Source organism: Misgurnus anguillicaudatus, chromosome 22, assembly GCF_027580225.2.
Source record: "Misgurnus anguillicaudatus chromosome 22, ASM2758022v2, whole genome shotgun sequence".
Lineage (NCBI taxonomy): Eukaryota > Metazoa > Chordata > Actinopteri > Cypriniformes > Cobitidae > Misgurnus > Misgurnus anguillicaudatus.
The window spans coordinates 38151185-38168573 of NC_073358.2; the positions used below are offsets into that span (position 1 = coordinate 38151185).

General features: G+C 36.7%; 3 protein-coding genes across 3 annotated transcripts; 1 reads left to right on the top strand and 2 right to left on the bottom strand.

Annotated features, from left to right (window-relative positions):
• Window positions 1-853: 853 nt before the first annotated feature.
• mpdu1a (mannose-P-dolichol utilization defect 1a) lies at window positions 854-3540 on the bottom strand. Its single transcript, XM_055197966.2, has 7 exons — window positions 3127-3540; window positions 2833-2898; window positions 2376-2508; window positions 2209-2294; window positions 2010-2128; window positions 1807-1917; window positions 854-1269 (listed from the first exon to the last, which is right to left on the bottom strand). The coding sequence occupies exons 1-7, from the start codon at window positions 3212-3214 to the stop codon at window positions 1123-1125; spliced, it is 750 nt and encodes a 249-aa protein (XP_055053941.2). The 5' UTR covers window positions 3215-3540; the 3' UTR covers window positions 854-1122.
• A 3212-nt stretch (window positions 3541-6752) lies between these two features.
• tm4sf21a (transmembrane 4 L six family member 21a) lies at window positions 6753-10325 on the top strand. The gene is made up of 5 exons (XM_055199018.2): window positions 6753-7020; window positions 7545-7610; window positions 8519-8652; window positions 8750-8936; window positions 9915-10325. Exons 1-5 carry the CDS (start codon window positions 6844-6846, stop codon window positions 9921-9923), a joined length of 573 nt encoding a protein of 190 aa, XP_055054993.2. The 5' UTR covers window positions 6753-6843; the 3' UTR covers window positions 9924-10325.
• On the bottom strand, window positions 10202-17359 carry slc25a15b (solute carrier family 25 member 15b). Its single transcript, XM_055199016.2, has 7 exons — window positions 17153-17359; window positions 16254-16383; window positions 14570-14828; window positions 14162-14299; window positions 12654-12829; window positions 11786-11944; window positions 10202-11635 (listed from the first exon to the last, which is right to left on the bottom strand). The coding sequence occupies exons 2-7, from the start codon at window positions 16306-16308 to the stop codon at window positions 11514-11516; spliced, it is 909 nt and encodes a 302-aa protein (XP_055054991.1). The 5' UTR covers window positions 16309-16383; window positions 17153-17359; the 3' UTR covers window positions 10202-11513.
• Window positions 17360-17389: the final 30 nt, after the last annotated feature.

Consider the following 17389-nt stretch of genomic DNA (forward strand, 5'->3'; position numbering starts at 1 on the left):
AACCAAAATAACAGCCTCATGCAAAGCATTCTGGAATCCAAAATCTGAATGAATAAACAGAAAAAGGTTAATGAGGATTTCTGGTTCCCAGAATGCTCTGCATGAGGCTGCCACCTTATAGTCCCATTCCGTAAAGACATGTTAATTTAAAGTCAGAGTCCACGATGTTTGAAAGCCAATGTTGATATTTTAAATCACCTAAACAAACACGCCCATACCCCAATAGAATCTGGACCAACTGTTGATAGACCCGTCCCACACATACGCAACCCGGCAATGATGTGGGTTTTTAGACACACTCCTTACTGCTTATTGGCTATTAGTGTGTTTTGGTAGTCGGCCCGTCTCCTTTTCCAAAGCGTTTTTCAAACATCGTGGACTCCGCCTTTAAAGGTGCAGTGTGTAGATTTTAGCGGCATCTAGCGGTGAGATTGTGAATTGCAACCAACGGCTTAGTCCACCATTAACCGAAACGCATAGAGAAGCTACAGTAACCAGGACAAACATGTTGTTGTCTAAGACACAATACAGTAGTGATAAATGTGCTCTGTACAGCAGTTTGTCCATTTAGGACTACTGTAGAAACATGGCGGCACGCCACAAAATGGCGACTTCCATGTAAGGGGACCCCGCAGTGTATGTAGATAAAAACGGCTCATTCCAAGGTAAGGTAATAAACCCATAACAGTTCATTATTTAAGGTCTTTATACACCACTGTTAATATAGTTATGTATATTTTATATTGCATTTCTGTCATTAGATCCTTTCAAAAGTTACACATTGCACCTTTAACTTTGAACAAACAGTTGCCAGCAAATAACATAAATTCAAATCCACAGTAATTTACTGGCAAACAGCTGCATAACTACAGCAAATTTTTACAGTAAACATATGTATACTATAAATGTGTAGAGATATTATTTATGCAGTAAGTTTCAAAGCAAAGTTGTCCTGTTCAAAACACAGCACAACAGTTGACACGGCAATGGTTTAATGTAGTATTTTTGCATATAGCGAATGCTCATGTCCTTTTTTCGGGTGCACAGAAACGTTTCAACACACTGTACTACAAAAGGCACTATGAGATATTTTGCACAAACGCAGAGGTTAAGTTACCTCCTCTACACAGCCTTCTGTTTCTCAGCACACGCCTCTTTCTCTGTGTGTGTCTTGCATTTATTCCAGTATAACAGAATCTGTATTAGGATCACCCCACTGCCACAACAGGCCACTCCTTGCAACTGAGCTGGGAGAGAAAGGCCAGTTTCCTTAAGAATATAAAAGAGAGAATTAATATAAAATATAATAATAAATAATGGGTATTATGACACACATATGTACAATTTCTGCGATAGTTAAGTACAGTATAGTTGTAATATAAATTGTACATGTGGGTAGTCACAGATTGTGCTTATTGGGTTTATTTTCAGAAAGATCATATTTCAGGCTAGTTCGTTGACCTCTAGCACAATAACGTGTGACTAACTACAAATCAGCTATCAAATCTCCACACCTACTTTTTGACCACACACTGTATAATGTCATTATTAATCATGGTAGTTTGTTTAACTGTTCCCCTCCCCTTTTCCAATAATGCATGAATTAGTGCTTCTCCTTCCTGTTATATGAAAGAATTTTTTTTCATTTTAAATCTATATTTTTTTAAGTGTTTGCTACAAAAGAAAGATCAGAGAAATTAACCAATTCATTTTTCGTATTCTGGTCTTGTTATGTCAGATTACTTGTTTTTCTTGTGGGATCTGGCAACACTGACCTCTGTGGCCTGAATGTTTGTTTGTGTGTACCTGTAACGAACTAAAGATACGTCCCAAAGAGCCGAGAAACGCCAGGAAAACAGAGAGACCTGAGAGCTGCCCTGTGCGACCACATCTGTAGTTGTTGCCTGCCTGGATAAACTAAATATGTACAAACAAATAAAGGATTGCTTCTTGCAAAGACAATGTACACATGCACTCTCTTATTATTGACTTCACAAGTCATGTCTCACCCTGCCAGCGATAACAAACAGCACATTCCAATCATGCAGGGTCTGAACCACTGACACAGGGGTCAAAGGTGAGGCAAGGAGGAACATGAAGACACAGTATAGAGCAAGAAGACATATACCTGTATGACACAAACCAACACATATTTAGATAACAGGGGGTATATAACTTAAAATAAAGCAATACCGATTCTCTTCTGACCTTTTATAGTTTTTCCTCTGTAGTACTGGATGAGAAAAGCCAGGAAAGCAATCTGGATCAGTGAAAACAAACTTTCCCCCCAGGCTCTGTATAAACACACCTGCATGTCTTAGAATGATTGTATACACATACTATGTCCCAAAACATCAATATAAACACTGTTTTACCCAATAGGAAAGTTTTGTTTGTAGCAGAAGCCTCCATAAGAAGAGATGGCCAGCAGTTCCAGGAAGACAGACTCCAGACACAATCCATCCGAACTCCCACACCAAACAACTTTCCCAATCTGAGCCAATGGGGCTGTGGGAGAAAACATAAGCTTATTTTTTAAAGATAGATAAAACAATTATAAAATTGGTCGATATCTGAAAGGGGAAATGTATGACTGTATTGAGTTTTCTGGAGAGACCACTTGGAGAGATTAAAAAGAAACTTCCAAGTGACAACAATCAATCAAGATATTTCTTAGTAATTGGTTATTTAAATTATGAATATACATCTATTTTAGCTGTAGAATATTTTATTATATTATTTTATTTGTGACCTATAAATGTGTGGACAATGACGGGCTTGAAATCAAACATTTAAGATCCACTGACATGTTAGTGTCACACAAACACTCACCAAAAACAGTTGCCATTAATATCAGTATTCCCATAGTCTTACTCATGACAATCTTCAGACAGGGTACTGCAGGGTAAGACAGACACAATAATTAAAGTTATAAAAATGTCTAGACAGGTATATGCCAAACATACAGCAAATCAAAGCCTACATTTCTTTATCAACTGTGACTCATCTTTAAAATCCCGTAGTACAGAACAAGTGATCTGTGTAATATAACTTCTGTGGTAAATGCTTTCATATGGTAATTTTATAAACAATTTGATGCGTTAACTGAAAAAAAATTACCCTCACCGTGAATAACGTTGAAATGAAGGAAAAATTGGTCATAACATTTCTCTGGCATGAAAAAAGTTAATAAAAATTCTTTCACTTGAGGCATCGTCTCTTCGTCAGATGCGTCCTTACGTTTGTGTCCTGTTGGTGGTCCTGTTAAGTTTATACAGTAACTGTAGTACAGAGTAGATTTCCGATAAGTTATCGAATTTGACTGATTATGTGCCTGTATCTTCTAACCTACACCTTTTAACAACTATCCATTCATAAACAACGATCCTGAATTATTTCGTACATTCCACTAATACCACCACTGGAGGGTCTAAACCAATAGGATTTGACGTTTAGAAGGGCGTGCACGTGCTCGGTTACAGGTCAGCTGGCGCGAGGTTCTCTGTTCTAATCTCCAGTCAACATTCTGCAGTGGGTCGTATTTTCCTCAGGAGCTCGGTAACGGTTTCACAAATTACATTTTCTTTATTTTTAAATCCATAGTTTTCTTATGACCACTAAAAGCGCAGCAATAAACAGGTTGGCCACCAAAGCAAATTCTATAAATAGCCTCAATTTTAATATTTATTTATTAAATAATTTTATATAGAGGGTATGCACGTGACGTCACATTCGGCGAAAATACTGCGGTTACGCCCACTGAGTGGCAAAAGACAGAGCGTCAGCATTTGTGTACAGTGTGAAATCAGCGAAAACACGAGAAAAACGCGTTTAAATGGGAAAGAGCTGTTGTGCGATAGACTAACAGAGTAACAAGTATTTGGAGCTATCGTTTTACAGACTTTCAAAAAACACCGAAAGGAGAAGTAAATTGATCGTTCATGCCAATGTCCAGACCACAGATGTGTTGACAAGTTGCTAGGGTCACTATCAAGCAGAGGTTTTACTTTCTACTTAAAAGTATTTTTTCAATTTCATAAATATAAGTTTTTGTTTTACATTTAATATTTAAGTACATTAAGGTACTTTTACTCAAGTAAAAGTACACAATTTTTATGTAATTGGGTATTAAATAAATGTTAATATGCAAAATTAAAGAATTCACAGTATAATTCTATGCTTTAGAATGTAGTGAAGTAATTTTTTTCCCAAGAAAAACACCCCAATAAAGCACAGATGCTTGGAAAATGTAACTAATGTAACAAAGTGTTGTCCACCTCTGCTATCAAGTCCAACTACATTTAATTTAAGCTGATAATAGTCAGTTTTACTGGCATTTTCGCAGCGGGCGCTATGAAAACCAGGCATTTTATTGAACTTTTGCCACTCAACAGGGCGTGCTCCGGTGTGGTCATATGGAAAAGTGGCGTCAATGCATACCCTCTATTAGCTTGGCTCCTTCTATATATGTTAACATTTTAAACAATGATAAAACATATCAACAAGCAAAATAAAATAAAATCAGTAGAACAAAAACTTTTGAGTAGACTATCAAAAAAGGTTGTTTAGCCCTTGCTCACAAAAAAGGTTGGAGACCCCACACACATACACACTCCAAAACTACTCCCTGTCACCCTGCCTCCTGAATAAACTAATAAAATGTCTTGTTAGTTATCAGAATTGGGCATAAGTTTGTCTATCAATAAACATTTTCATTGATGATTTTTGTTGTATGCTGTATAATATGAATAGTTAATATTTGTTCTCTATAGAAACTATAGATATGTATCAAGACAACTAGGAATATGACACAATATAGGCATACTGTCAAAATAAAATGACTGAACAAATCTGTGTGTGCTTTGTGTTACACCAACAGAAACATTTCATTCCTAAACACCAAAGAAACGCATTGATTCATATGCTTTTAACAGGAAAAGGTGTGTTTGCCTTTATGTCTGACATGTTGTGTTACTCATCATAACACAGATTTTAAATATGGCCACCATACAAAAGCTGAAATAAAGCTGAACATACTGATATGGTTTTATAGCAGTTTGATAAACACAGTTAAAATATAATGGGATTCTCCTGCGCAGCAGTTTTGAATATAATAAATTAAGAAGTACTTTTCTTGAATTGCGTGGTTAGCAAAGCCAACATTGGGAGGGACCACCTTTGTTCCAAGCCCTATAATGGGGGGCACTAAAACACCTTTACACTTCTAGGCTGCGTTCCAGTTCGTTTTTTTATGACCTTCCCACGCTAACTTCCCCTAGTCTCGTTCATTCGGATGTACGTCATTGCTTACGTTGTACGAGTGCCCACTATTGGTGGAACACTTGAAGTGGGTTCAAATGGAATGCCCTAATTTACAGGTGTGAACTACTTTCCCCTCTATTATTTGAACTGTGCAAAGCGTGACGTCACAATCGTGTTGCATTCTGGTATATGGAGCTGCCTGAAGTGTACATATGAAGTAGAAAAAAATCTAGAGAGCGAGGGTCTGTCCACCTAAACTTCCCTCATCCACTTGACAAAGTGGAACGCACTTCAAAATGGCAACAGGAATTCCCCTGAGGGGAAGTCTATAGGGAAGTTTGCAAGTGTGTGTCTAAAACTGGAGTGGAACGCAGCCACAGATGTATAAAGCCCAACTTTATAATTTGGGGCGCACTCATACCTAACCCAACTGAACCGTGCCCGAGCGCGATTGTCCCCCCTACTGAGCTGCACACGTGACAGATCAACTAAGCAATATGATAGGCATGTGAGACTGCAGTGCGTCTTTGTGCTCCAAACAACTCACTTAACATTACGGTGGGCTCCATTGTTAAAAAGCACTTAAGTTCCTGTTTTCTTTAAAACAATCGCATCCTAATGACGAAAGTGTGCCCGGAACGCTTAAAGTACAGTGTAAGTGCGTGCTTTTGGGGGAGTGGGGTGGGCAATCGCGCTTGGGCATGTTTCGGTTGGGTTAGGTCACTGCCCCTTTTCCTGGTAATCAACCCTCCTGCACACATGCCTTTAATTTTTTGGTAGCTGTGAAAAGCTTGATTAGCAGGTTCAGGTGTGTTTGAAAGGGGTTGGAGAGGATCTCTGCAGGAAAGTATAGATTTCTAGGAACAGGGTTGGTGACCACTGGGTTAGGTATAATATGAGCACGCCCTTATACTGGCACAGAAAACAATATACTGATAATACTGTTTGTTATACAATGTTTTCCTCACTACAGAGACAGTCCAAAGTCCCATTTCTTTTAGAGTAACCTGTGCAAACATCACACTTCCTATGAATGGCACATTGTATACATCTGTGCCTGTCACCACTGTTTGAATATGTCATAAAATCCTTCATGAGTCAGACTGCAACTAAAAGATATTTTGTTTTTATTTGTTGTAATAACCAGAGCCAGGTTTGGTGGTCTTAAAGGATTTTATTAAATGCATAAAATGGCTAGACCTGTGTTGTGTATGAATTTTACGCAGTGGTTTTAATTGGATACTGACTGGTTGTTAGGAGAAGCAGAAAACCCATCTTGTAAAAAGGAGTGTGTTATGTTTATTTTAAATTATAATGTTATACTCTAGGCACACTACTAAAACAACACCAAAGAACATACTATATAGATATTAATATACTAAAGGTTTTATTGAGTTGCACTGTTAGTTCTCACAGGGTGTGGTTAGAGGAAAAATTTCAAGGGCTGGTCTTATCTAAACTCAATAATAAATGTCCAGCCAGTGTTTATAAAGACCTCAGCACTCTGAAAGAGAGCCATTGTGGATCTGTGACACGCAAATCTTCTCAAACCTTCTTAAGGAGTAACACACAGCTCGCAATATGTGTACGGGAAAGTGTGCGTTGTGCGTCGCGGGAAGTTTGTACCCATTAGCTCTCATCAGCATAATCTGTAATATAATACTGTTTTTTCCCGGTTGGGATGTTAAATACGCGCAAAATGAACAAATTACAGAGGAGGTGAAATTCATGGGAGGACTGGTTGGAGGAGGTTTACTGGTGAGTTTATAGAAACAGAATTCGGATATTAATATCCTATGTAAATGTAATTACATGTATATGCTTATATAACTTTTACACTTTAAAAATTAGCTGTAATTATGCAGCTGGTTGCCAGTTACTTACTGTAGAAGATAAAAACTGACAATGTTTCATGTTCATTTAACTTTGAACAAACTGTTGCCAGTAAGTTGCTGGCAGCTATTTGCCAGTAATACCAAGTAATACTGTCATTTCTACAGAAATTTTTTACAGTGTTACAGTTATTTAATCAGTTTGATGAAAAATGTAAGAAAAGTAGGCAAACAAAACGTATGTCTTATGAGAAACTCATTACTGTGGTTCTTGGGTAGGTCTGACTCAACACATGTGTATATGTAAAGATATTGCACCAATTGGGCGTTGAACCAATATTTGAATGGGGAATGTACAAGATGATTTATTTAGCATTGAAAACAATCATAAAGATATCAGTATATATGAAATGACAAAATAATGAAACCAAAAAATGACTCTGCCTGCAGGTATTGATCCCTGCATTTCATATTCACCTGACTGGAAAGCAGGGCTGCTGTGCTAACCGCTGTGGGGTGAGTTACAAACCAACATACTCATTTATTTTTTTGTTTGCAATTTAAAATATATCTACAATCCTTTACAAGTTCAGTTATGAGAAAGCGCCTGCGCTTAACATCATTTATAAACAGCATGAAATGTACACTAGGCCTAGCCCTGTTTTCGGGATAAAAATAAAAGTGAGTTGTGTTACATGCTTCAGTTTAAATTTAAACCCATATGCGATGTCTATTTTAATCAAACTTGAAGAATCCCAATACCATAAGATCCCGGAACTCAAATTGCTTCTTGTTTGATCATTTTCACAGTCATCAGGACAAGAACCAAAACCCCCAAATTATTTTGAAACTCACTATCCTTTACAGATAAGAACCATAGGATAAAGAAATACCAGATTGCATTTTATAAATAACTTCAAAGTTACGTTACAAAGGGGCGAAGCTTCTTATAACGCAGGACATGAGCATACTTGGAGTGTAACTGTTTACATGTGATGGGAGGTACGTTTGTCATGTGCTTGACAGAGTGAATAAAACAGATGAGTTTGATAAAACACAGGCCCTCCTATGTTGTAAAAAGACCTGTAATGGAACTGGAAATCTGTAAATGGTTGACTCGTGAGTCTGAGGTTTGAAATATTTCATATCTGTGGCTCGCAAATATTTGCATGCTTAACAACCTCAACACTTTAACAGGTATAAAATCTTAACAGTGACAGTTTGGAGGCAATTTAAGGATTAGAGTCCACAAGACACACACAAAACAGACGCACTTAAATACAAACACAAAGTAGTTATATTGTTGATTGATTTAGAGATTGAGCTTGATTAAATAATAGTCATACAATGCTTGCTTAGAACAGTTCAACTGATTAAAAATGAATTACACATGTAAATAATCTGATGCCTATTTTCTGTTTTAGATGTTTCTGTCCATTATACTTGCAGCAGTGGGTGTGGCTGGTGCCCTTTATAGCTTCGTAGTGGCACTGGTGGGCCTAATCAATGGACCCTACTGTAAAGTCGGTTTGATCTGGACAACTCCCTTTAAAAACCAGTAAGAGCCACACCTATATACTTTTGATTATGTCATGACATGTTTTTCATTTAAATTGTTGTTCATTTCTTTCAAATGTGTTCTCTATATCTCTCAGGACTGAAAGCTACCTTAAAAATAGTAATTTATGGGGATTATGCACTGAGCCAAAGAATGTGGTGGAGTTCAATGTGGGTCTGTTCTCAACGCTGTTGGTGGCCAGCGGTCTGCAGTTCATCCTTTGTGCTATACAGATGATCAACGGCCTTTTCGGATGCCTTTGTGGAACCTGCAGAGATAAAGATGTAAGAGACACCAATATGAAATTTACCTACAGTTAAATATGTCTACAAATGACGGTTGAAGCTAAAAATCTGAAACTCGGAATAGACAAATCATGTTGTACACTTTCAGAAATAAAATCTGTTCAAAAGCTGTCACTGGGGTGCAAAAAGTACAAATTTTTTACCTAAAGAGGATGTAGGAGTACCTCAAAGGTGCATTTTGGTGCTAAATAAATATATATCTAAACCAAAATGGTACACATTTGGACCTTTTTTTATGGATACCATCCCAGAGATAGCTCTTTGTACTGCATGCAGGATTTTCCACTGTAAATAATGCAAGAATTATAATGATATACCACATTGCAACACTGAAAGACCCACATTTGTATTAAAAAAGGGTAAAAATAAAAATCACAAATTCATAATGCAACCATATTTTATAATCCTAATTTCACATAAAAAGATAAATGATACACATCTATAAAATATCCAGATATGAAAGCCTCTTTATATCACCAGTTCATAAAGGCAGAATCAGTGTTGGGGTTACGCGTTACAAGTAACGTGCATTACGTAATAATATTACTTTTCTGGAGTAACGAGTAAAGTAACGCATTACTTTTTAAATGTACACATTAATATTTGAGTATCTTATCAAAAAAGTAATGCAAGTCCAGAGCTCAACATTTTTGTGATGAAATATGCAATTTCAGTCATAAAAAACACCTGCAAAGGCCTAAAAGAGATCAAGCCTCAGCCTTGAAAAAGTAACGCAAAAGTAACTAAAAAGTAACATAAGCATTACTTTCCATGAAAAGTAACTAAGTAACGCAATTCGTTACTATTTTGGGGAGTAACTTAATATTGTAATGCATTACTTTTAAAAGTAACTTTCCCCAACACTGGGCAGAATGTGGATGCACTTTAAGAAATCAAAAAATTAAACATTTTGAGATTGTGCTACTTGTTGTCTTACATTTATGTTTTGTTTTTCAGCCACTGTAAATCTTTCCTGATTTGGGTGAATGAGATCGCCCCCTTAATATCTACCATCCTGAATCTTGTGGATATTTAAATCATTCAGTAGTTCATTCATTGAATGTGTGTGACATTTAAATGCATTAATGTTGTAACTTATGTATAACATTTCAATACAAATTTATTGGTACTTTTTCATATTTAGTTAACACTTATTTAGTAACACTTATTGATTTTTATCACTGATATTTTGGCTTGACACTGTTTTTTATTAATACTGTTTGTGAAATGATTCAGAGACTGAATAATGTTGTAAAGGAAATTGCCTTTATTACTTAAAATAGCACTTGTTTTCTATTTGTCTGTGTGCTCATTTTTTAGGAACTATAATATAAACACTTAAAATAAAATAAAACTTTTACAGAGTTACAGAGTGTGTGTTTTGTCAGTCACATTTAATATTGCACAATATACTTCTTCACAGAATCTATAATTTAGTGTAACGTTATTTTTAAACATTTAAAAACATTATACCATTTAAAATATGCATACATTTAAAAATAAAATACTGCCTTTACAGAGTTATTTGATTTTTAAAGGGTAGATATATTGAAATATATCATTCAGAGCAAAAAACTGCAGTCAGACGATTTCAAATTTTACGAATATGATATATGCCACAAATGCTTGTTTCATTTTGCAATATGATGGAATGTAACAAGACATACAGGAACATTTAGCTATTTAAAAGAAATGCGTACCTGAACAAGGAAATATCACAATTTCAAAATACACAAAAAAAGTGTACACAACATAAACAACAATAACACTGATCTTGTAATTATATTAACACAAAAGGAGAATAGACTACACACACATTTTCAAAGACATATCATCACATCATTTGTGGTTCCAGATAAGGCACTTGTTATTTAGGTGCGGTTTCCCGCACAGGGATTAGACTAGTCCTAGACTAAAATAAATGTAAGAGCTGTCCAAACTAAAAACAACTTGGATTGACATATTATTAAATACATCAGTGCCTTTGTTTTGCTTCAAAATGCACACAAGTAATGTTTTTAGTAAGCATGTTTGTTAAAACTAGTTATTTTCTAATTAAACTAAGGCCTAGTCCTGGCCTAAGCTAATCTCTGTCTGGGAAACCACCCCATAGGGTTTAAATCTTAAATCTTCCTTTACCTATTAGTGTTAAAGTATTTAAAATGTAGTTGCATAGTTGTAGTTTATTCTGCGGAACTGTTTAGATTTTTCAAATTGGAAAACACACAAATGTATAAAGTAAAGTACACGGTATGTAGTTTCTTAACAAAATTAGTAAATAAAATAAATGAGTAAAGTAGTGATAAATCTTAAGTTGGAGAGAGCATGAAAGACCATTTCTCCAGTGGCCTAAAAACTTTGGTTAATACTTAAAATATAGTACAATACTATAAAGCAACTATATATTTTTTTGCTGCATGACATTAAAACATAAAAATAACATAAAAATATAAATTAAAAAGCTGTGTATTGAAAGTCTATATTAGGGACTGTGCGCATGGCATGTGTACTAGAGTAAGACCAGACTGGTCATCCATGATGGATGTCAGTGAAGGGTCAGCTGTCAAACTGTGCCATCATAAACTTCCGACTGGCTTCGTAGGCTAAAAACAGAGCACCGTTGGCCGGAAACGTCCGAATCATGGTGGGAGTAAGGCCAGAATATAAAGCCCTTACACCTGGAAAGTGTAAAAAAACAAATTAAGCTGATCAAGTCTGCCCGAGTCTAATGCTGTATCGAAGTCTCAGCTAAAGGGGGTTGCAGGCACTGTGTTTTACGTCGTGCCTAACAGCGCCCTTTAGCCGTAACTTAAACCTAAAGCTCTCACCTTCTGTTCTGAAGATATGCATGAAGGTTTTGAGGAAACCAGCTTGTTTGCCTGTCATTGACATGACCTGTATCCTGGATTTAACACAGTCTATTGGGTACACCACAAGCCAGAGACTAGCTCCACCGAAACCCCCACTGAACACAATGGGGGCTACACCTGAAAACACACACATACCAACCATCAAAGATGCCATCGATGAACATCACAAATGTCAATAAAATCCCAAATCTGATACTTAAAGTGTATACTGAATAGCTCAGTCAATTTCTTTTCATTCACCTTGATCCTATTAAAACAGGAAGCTGGGTTAGAATATGTTTAAGATTTTATTTATAGCTTTTGTATTAATGTTCTGCATTGAACTTTGATTTATTAATTGATTTTGCTTGTTGGTGGCATAGTGGTATTAGGAATACTCAGTATAGAGAGCATTTTATCGGATTAACTTCATATATGCTCCTGTGTGGGTGATCTGTTTTGGCTACAAATTATAAAGACTATAAATGTTCACTTGAAGTTAAAATATGTTGTTCCATTATAGACCTGTAACGTTCAAAAGTAAAATATCTCTTTCCATCCATTATGCTTTTAGCCTCTTGTGAATGTCAGTGCTATTGATTAAGCAAACTAAACCGTCAACTGTTAAATACAAAAAGCTCATTGTTTCCTGTCCTGACTGATTTGTAAGGCACGTTATACTTGACGATGTCCTTATAATTGACTCCTTACGTAGGAGGGCCAACTCCCTGATTAAACACAAACATACCAGACTTATCGATAAATGAGAAACTAAGTATGCTGTTAGTCATTGTGTTAATAGTGTCTACGTAAGGTCAAATGTTGTAGCATAACAGTGTTTCCATACCGATGTCATCCTTGCCACAGTGCATGTAGTCAGCGAAGAAAGAACGACAGAGTTCATACGCTCCAAAGAAACAGAAATATCCGGGAACTTCCCGAGCTATAGTGGTGGTTAAACCCTGGAAGAACCCTGCAGGACCGTCATTATGCATAATGGACTTTATGACTGACCAAACTGAGCTGAAAAATAAAGACAGGTGATGTGTAAAGAAGATACAGTGCATGCCCAACAACACAGCACGTAATAAATATCTGATCAGTGAGGTGAATGACACTGAATGAGTCTAATGCTGGATTCACACCAAATGGGTACAGGCGGCAAAAACGCGCTATTCACACGTAGTTGGATGCTTGAACATTTTGAGTTTACTCCGCTCGCTTCCTTAAAGGGATAGTTCGGCCAAAAATAATATTAAACCCATGATTTCCTCACCCCGAAGCCGTCCAAGATGCATATGTCCATCATTTTTCAGATGAACACATTTTCAGTTATTTTGTAAAATGTTTTAGATCTTTCAGTTAATAAAATGTGAAGTTATGGGGTCCACGTTCTTCAAGTCCAAAAAAATTGTATGTATTCTTCACAAAATAAATCCAAACGGCTCCACGATGATAAACAAAGGCCTTCTGAGGGTAATCCGCGCAGTTTAGTTGTAGAAATATCCACATTTAAAACTTTATAAACTAAAATAACTCGCTTCCGGTAATGCAGTCATCTTAGTCGCGTCCGCATTCAAGATGAGCGCTTACGCAGCTTACGAAGGTTTCTCTGCTGCTGCTCTGTGCCCCCGCCCTCCAAATTTGTCATATGTCACAAAAAAGTGCGTACACTACGCTGATACTCTCTCCTGAATACAGAGGAGTCTGAGACGGCAGCGCTACCGGAAGGTAGTTATTTTCATTTATAAAGTTTTAAATATGGATATTTCTACAACAAAGCGGCACGGATTATCCTCAGGCCTTTGTTTATCATCGTGGAGCTATTTGGATTTATTTTGTAAAGGATGAAGGCAAATTTTTTGGACTTGAAGGACGTGGACCCCGTAACTTCACATTTAATTAACTGAAAGATCTAAAACATTTTCTAAAATATCTGAAAATGTGTTTGTCTGAAAAACGATGGACATATGCATCTCGGACAGCTTGGGGGTGAGTAAATCATGGGTTTAATATCATTTTTGGCCAAACTATCCCTTTAAATCATGTCACTACCAGAGCAAGCTCCTGATTGGTTAACGCAGTGCGATTTTCCGCCAAAGTTCAGATTTTTCAACTTGCGCGTTTCCCGCGGCAACAAACAATCAATTCGCGCAAACTAGACACGTGAATGAAGCAGATTCGCGTCTACCGCGCTAAACGCCTCATTCGCGCCGCAAAACCTCCAGACGCGCGTAAACGCGTGTTTACATTGACTTAACATTGAAATCACTCGCGCTTGACGCCTTTACCGCAACTGGTCTGAACACAGCATATGACCTCACCATAGAGATTGTTGGAAGACAGATTTCTTACTTTTGATGGGTTGCGATCTTGCCGGATGAAGCCATCTCATGCATTGCCTGCAGTCTGCACTTGACCAGCTCAGTGGGACAAAGCACCAGAGAGGCAAACACAGAGGCTACAGAGCCTGAACATGCTTTCTGCATGTTACTGTATAACACGAAAACAAACAAATTTGCAGATATAAAGCGAATAAAAGACATGCATGCATTCATCAGACGCTATCATTCAGTCATTTTGATTGTATTCAGGCTTTGCATGTGCATTACCCAGGATTTAAACCCATGACCTTGATATTGCTAGCACTGTGCTAAACCTTTCGGTAAGATAAATGTGGATAAAAAAGTCTGATGTAAAAGAAAATGTTGAGCCACAGGATGCCTAAATATAAGCAAAAAAAATAAAAAATAATCCCCTTACCTGAGAACAGCCCCTTTTTCTTGACCAGAGGCGAAACGCACCACTTTTTGGCAAAAACCGTAGGACATGAAGAGGACTGAATTCTCAGCGATGTTAGCCATAAGGGCAGGAGTGGTACCTTGATACAGCCCTCGAAGTCCCACCTGTTTGTACGTTGAAACAAAGCAGTGCACAAAGCCTCTATACAAAGTGGGAAACGTCTGCATTTTCACTTTAGCTGTGTCCAACGGTTGACCACTAAACACACAAGCTGTGCCCCCTAAAGACAAAAGAGATATTACGGTTATTTTTTCTTCTGAAGCACTCAAAAAAGATTTTAGGAATTGCTTTTAGTAAGCAATAAGGTACTCGAGGCTATGCTATATCATGTAATAAACACGGCTAAAGGGCGTTGTTAGGGACGACATAAAACAATGCCTTCAGCTGTGATTTATTCACGATACAGCAATGGCCTCGAGTACCTTATTGCTTTTATAAAATGGGTACCATACAATACAAATATTAAACGAAAAATGACATATATTAGAAGTGTTATGCAGAATCGTTGGGTGAAGTGGACATAGAGGCCCTTTATCATAAATAAAACTCAGCTATTGACCAATCAGAATTAAGGACTGAAACTAAGGGCCAGTGAAATAATTATTTATGAAATATAACTAGTTTTAACAAACATGCCTTACTAAACACATTTACTTGTGTGCATTTTGAGGCAAAACAAAGAACACTGATGTATTTTAAGATATGTCAGTGCAAGTTGTTATCAATTTGGACAGCGCTTACATACACATACATACACTCTAAAAAATGTGCTGTAATTTTGCAGCTGGTTGCCAGTAACTTACTGTAGAAGATAAAGTCAAAAAATGTTTCATGTTCATTTAACTTTGAACAAAATGTTGCCAGTAAATAACATAAATATAAAATCTACAGTAAGTTACTGGCAGCTATTTGCCAGTAAAACCAATTAATACTGTAATTTACAGACATTTTTTACAGTGTAGTCTAGGACTAATCTAATCCCTGTCCAGGAAACCGCCCCTAAATGTTTTGTAATAATCATAAATACATTCTTTTCTTTGTGGATTGCTTCATCTTGCTGTTAAAAAACTTAAGAGGTTTTGAAACAGGCACTATAACAGCAAAACACTGAGATCCTAAATGTATTTAAAGGATGAATTCATTAACAGAGACGTGTACTACAGGCTTCCTCACGCATTTATCAGGACTAGATCAAAGCTGAAGAGAACAGACTTCATCAGTGAGGAATGTTTGTGTGTGTTTGTGGGGTAGGGTCCACCAATGGGTCCAGCCCATGAAACCAAAAACACAGCCCAAAGGTGTAACATAGACTAACAAAAGAAAAGTTTTACATTGCAAATGGTGTTGAAATGCATCCCACCCTACACTGCATTTGCATACCATTAACATTATACAAAGTACTTGTGACTGTTACCTAAATGTTAAATCAAGTTTTTACATTAAGACAAAAATAATAAAAAAAAAAATCGATGCACATGCTGTTTATTCAAATTACTTATCTGACCCTACATGGCCAAAAGGATAAGTGTAGGTAAAAAACAGGACTGATGTGAGGTTGCCTTTTGAATTCACAGAGACCCTGTACAAAATGATAAATGTCACATTTTTAGACTTTGTGATGCTTTTGATGTAAAAATCAATTTACCTATAGCCCCAGCAGAGAGGTCTATCATTGCCTGAACCACTGGATGGGGTGACATGTTGAAATGAATTGAGCAGTTTCAGAAATCCCTTTTCCAAGATCTTAATCTAGACTTGATTCAGAGACACAAACCCTGCAATAGACAATAAAAAGTAGTCATGGTTAAAAACAATGTAATCATTATATGCTTACCACAGTTTATAGTTAAAAAAAAATGTAAACCATTACAGAAATTCTGTTAGATTTTAATAGGAATTGCATTAATTAAATGGATACTATAATGGTCTTTGTGGGTCTCTACTGATAACGTGCTGGGTTCTATTGGTGGGATGTTAACTGGCAGATGGGAACCAGTTGAACACCATTAAATCCTACTGGAATGACACACTACATAATGAAAATGGTTATAAGGTAAACAACTGATGGTTCATAATGGTATTTGAAATTGCAACCATTAGAATTTCCATTGTGTCTTTCAGCATGGGCTCTACGGTGTATAATCCCATCCTACTTATTGTGGACAACACAATAAGTATATGAAGAAAACAAACAATGTTTAGTTACAGTAGGTTTGAAGTGTAATCCGTGCGCATGACTGTACACAGTTGCATCAGCTGTATCTCAGGTTTCATTCAAAGTTCATTTGCGCACAATGTCAAAAGTCTTGCCACGTGACTTAAAATAGTTAACATACTTTTTAACCACAGAAATTTATGGATTTACATATGTACATATGCGACTGTATGGTTTTATCATACGATTAAATCAAAAAATCAAAAACTGTTGACTACAGACACGTGATCTTGCAATGCCTGAATATAAAATTGTTTATAGGGAATCAAAATATTTTTAAAGTTAAACTGTACATGCGCAAACTGATTTCATGCATGCGCTTAGCTTACCCAAAAAAGCGAGATGGTCGTAGATGTTTTTTACTGAACTGGTTCATTTGCGATGCAAAGTCTAGCCTCTCTTTAAAGATCCGAGTAAAACGAGTTTTACACAGCATTAAAAGGATGGAGGTTGACAGCAGCAACCCCCTCCCCTCCTGGACCACTGTCGAGCTCTGTCCCTTCCTGTTGCGGTCCAATTTAATGTGTTTGTAACGATACATGTGGTACAGACAGATTTAAGCTTTA

Coding starts and splice junctions, on each gene's coding strand:
- slc25a15b (XM_055199016.2), bottom strand. CDS start 16,308: ATGTCACCCCATCCAGTGGTTCAGGCAATGATAGACCTCTCTGCTGGG. Junction 14,829..16,253: donor CCTCTCTGCTGGGGCTATAG/GTAAATTGATTT, acceptor TTTTGTCTTTAG/GGGGCACAGCTTGTGTGTTT. Junction 14,300..14,569: donor GAAAAAGGGGCTGTTCTCAG/GTAAGGGGATTA, acceptor CGTGTTATACAG/TAACATGCAGAAAGCATGTT.
- tm4sf21a (XM_055199018.2), top strand. CDS start 6,844: ATGTGTACGGGAAAGTGTGCGTTGTGCGTCGCGGGAAGTTTGTACCCA. Junction 7,021..7,544: donor TGGTTGGAGGAGGTTTACTG/GTGAGTTTATAG, acceptor CTCTGCCTGCAG/GTATTGATCCCTGCATTTCA. Junction 7,611..8,518: donor GCTGTGCTAACCGCTGTGGG/GTGAGTTACAAA, acceptor TTTCTGTTTTAG/ATGTTTCTGTCCATTATACT.
- mpdu1a (XM_055197966.2), bottom strand. CDS start 3,214: ATGCCTCAAGTGAAAGAATTTTTATTAACTTTTTTCATGCCAGAGAAA. Junction 2,295..2,375: donor AAACAAAACTTTCCTATTGG/GTAAAACAGTGT, acceptor GTGTTTATACAG/AGCCTGGGGGGAAAGTTTGT. Junction 1,918..2,009: donor TGTTTGTTATCGCTGGCAGG/GTGAGACATGAC, acceptor GTACATATTTAG/TTTATCCAGGCAGGCAACAA.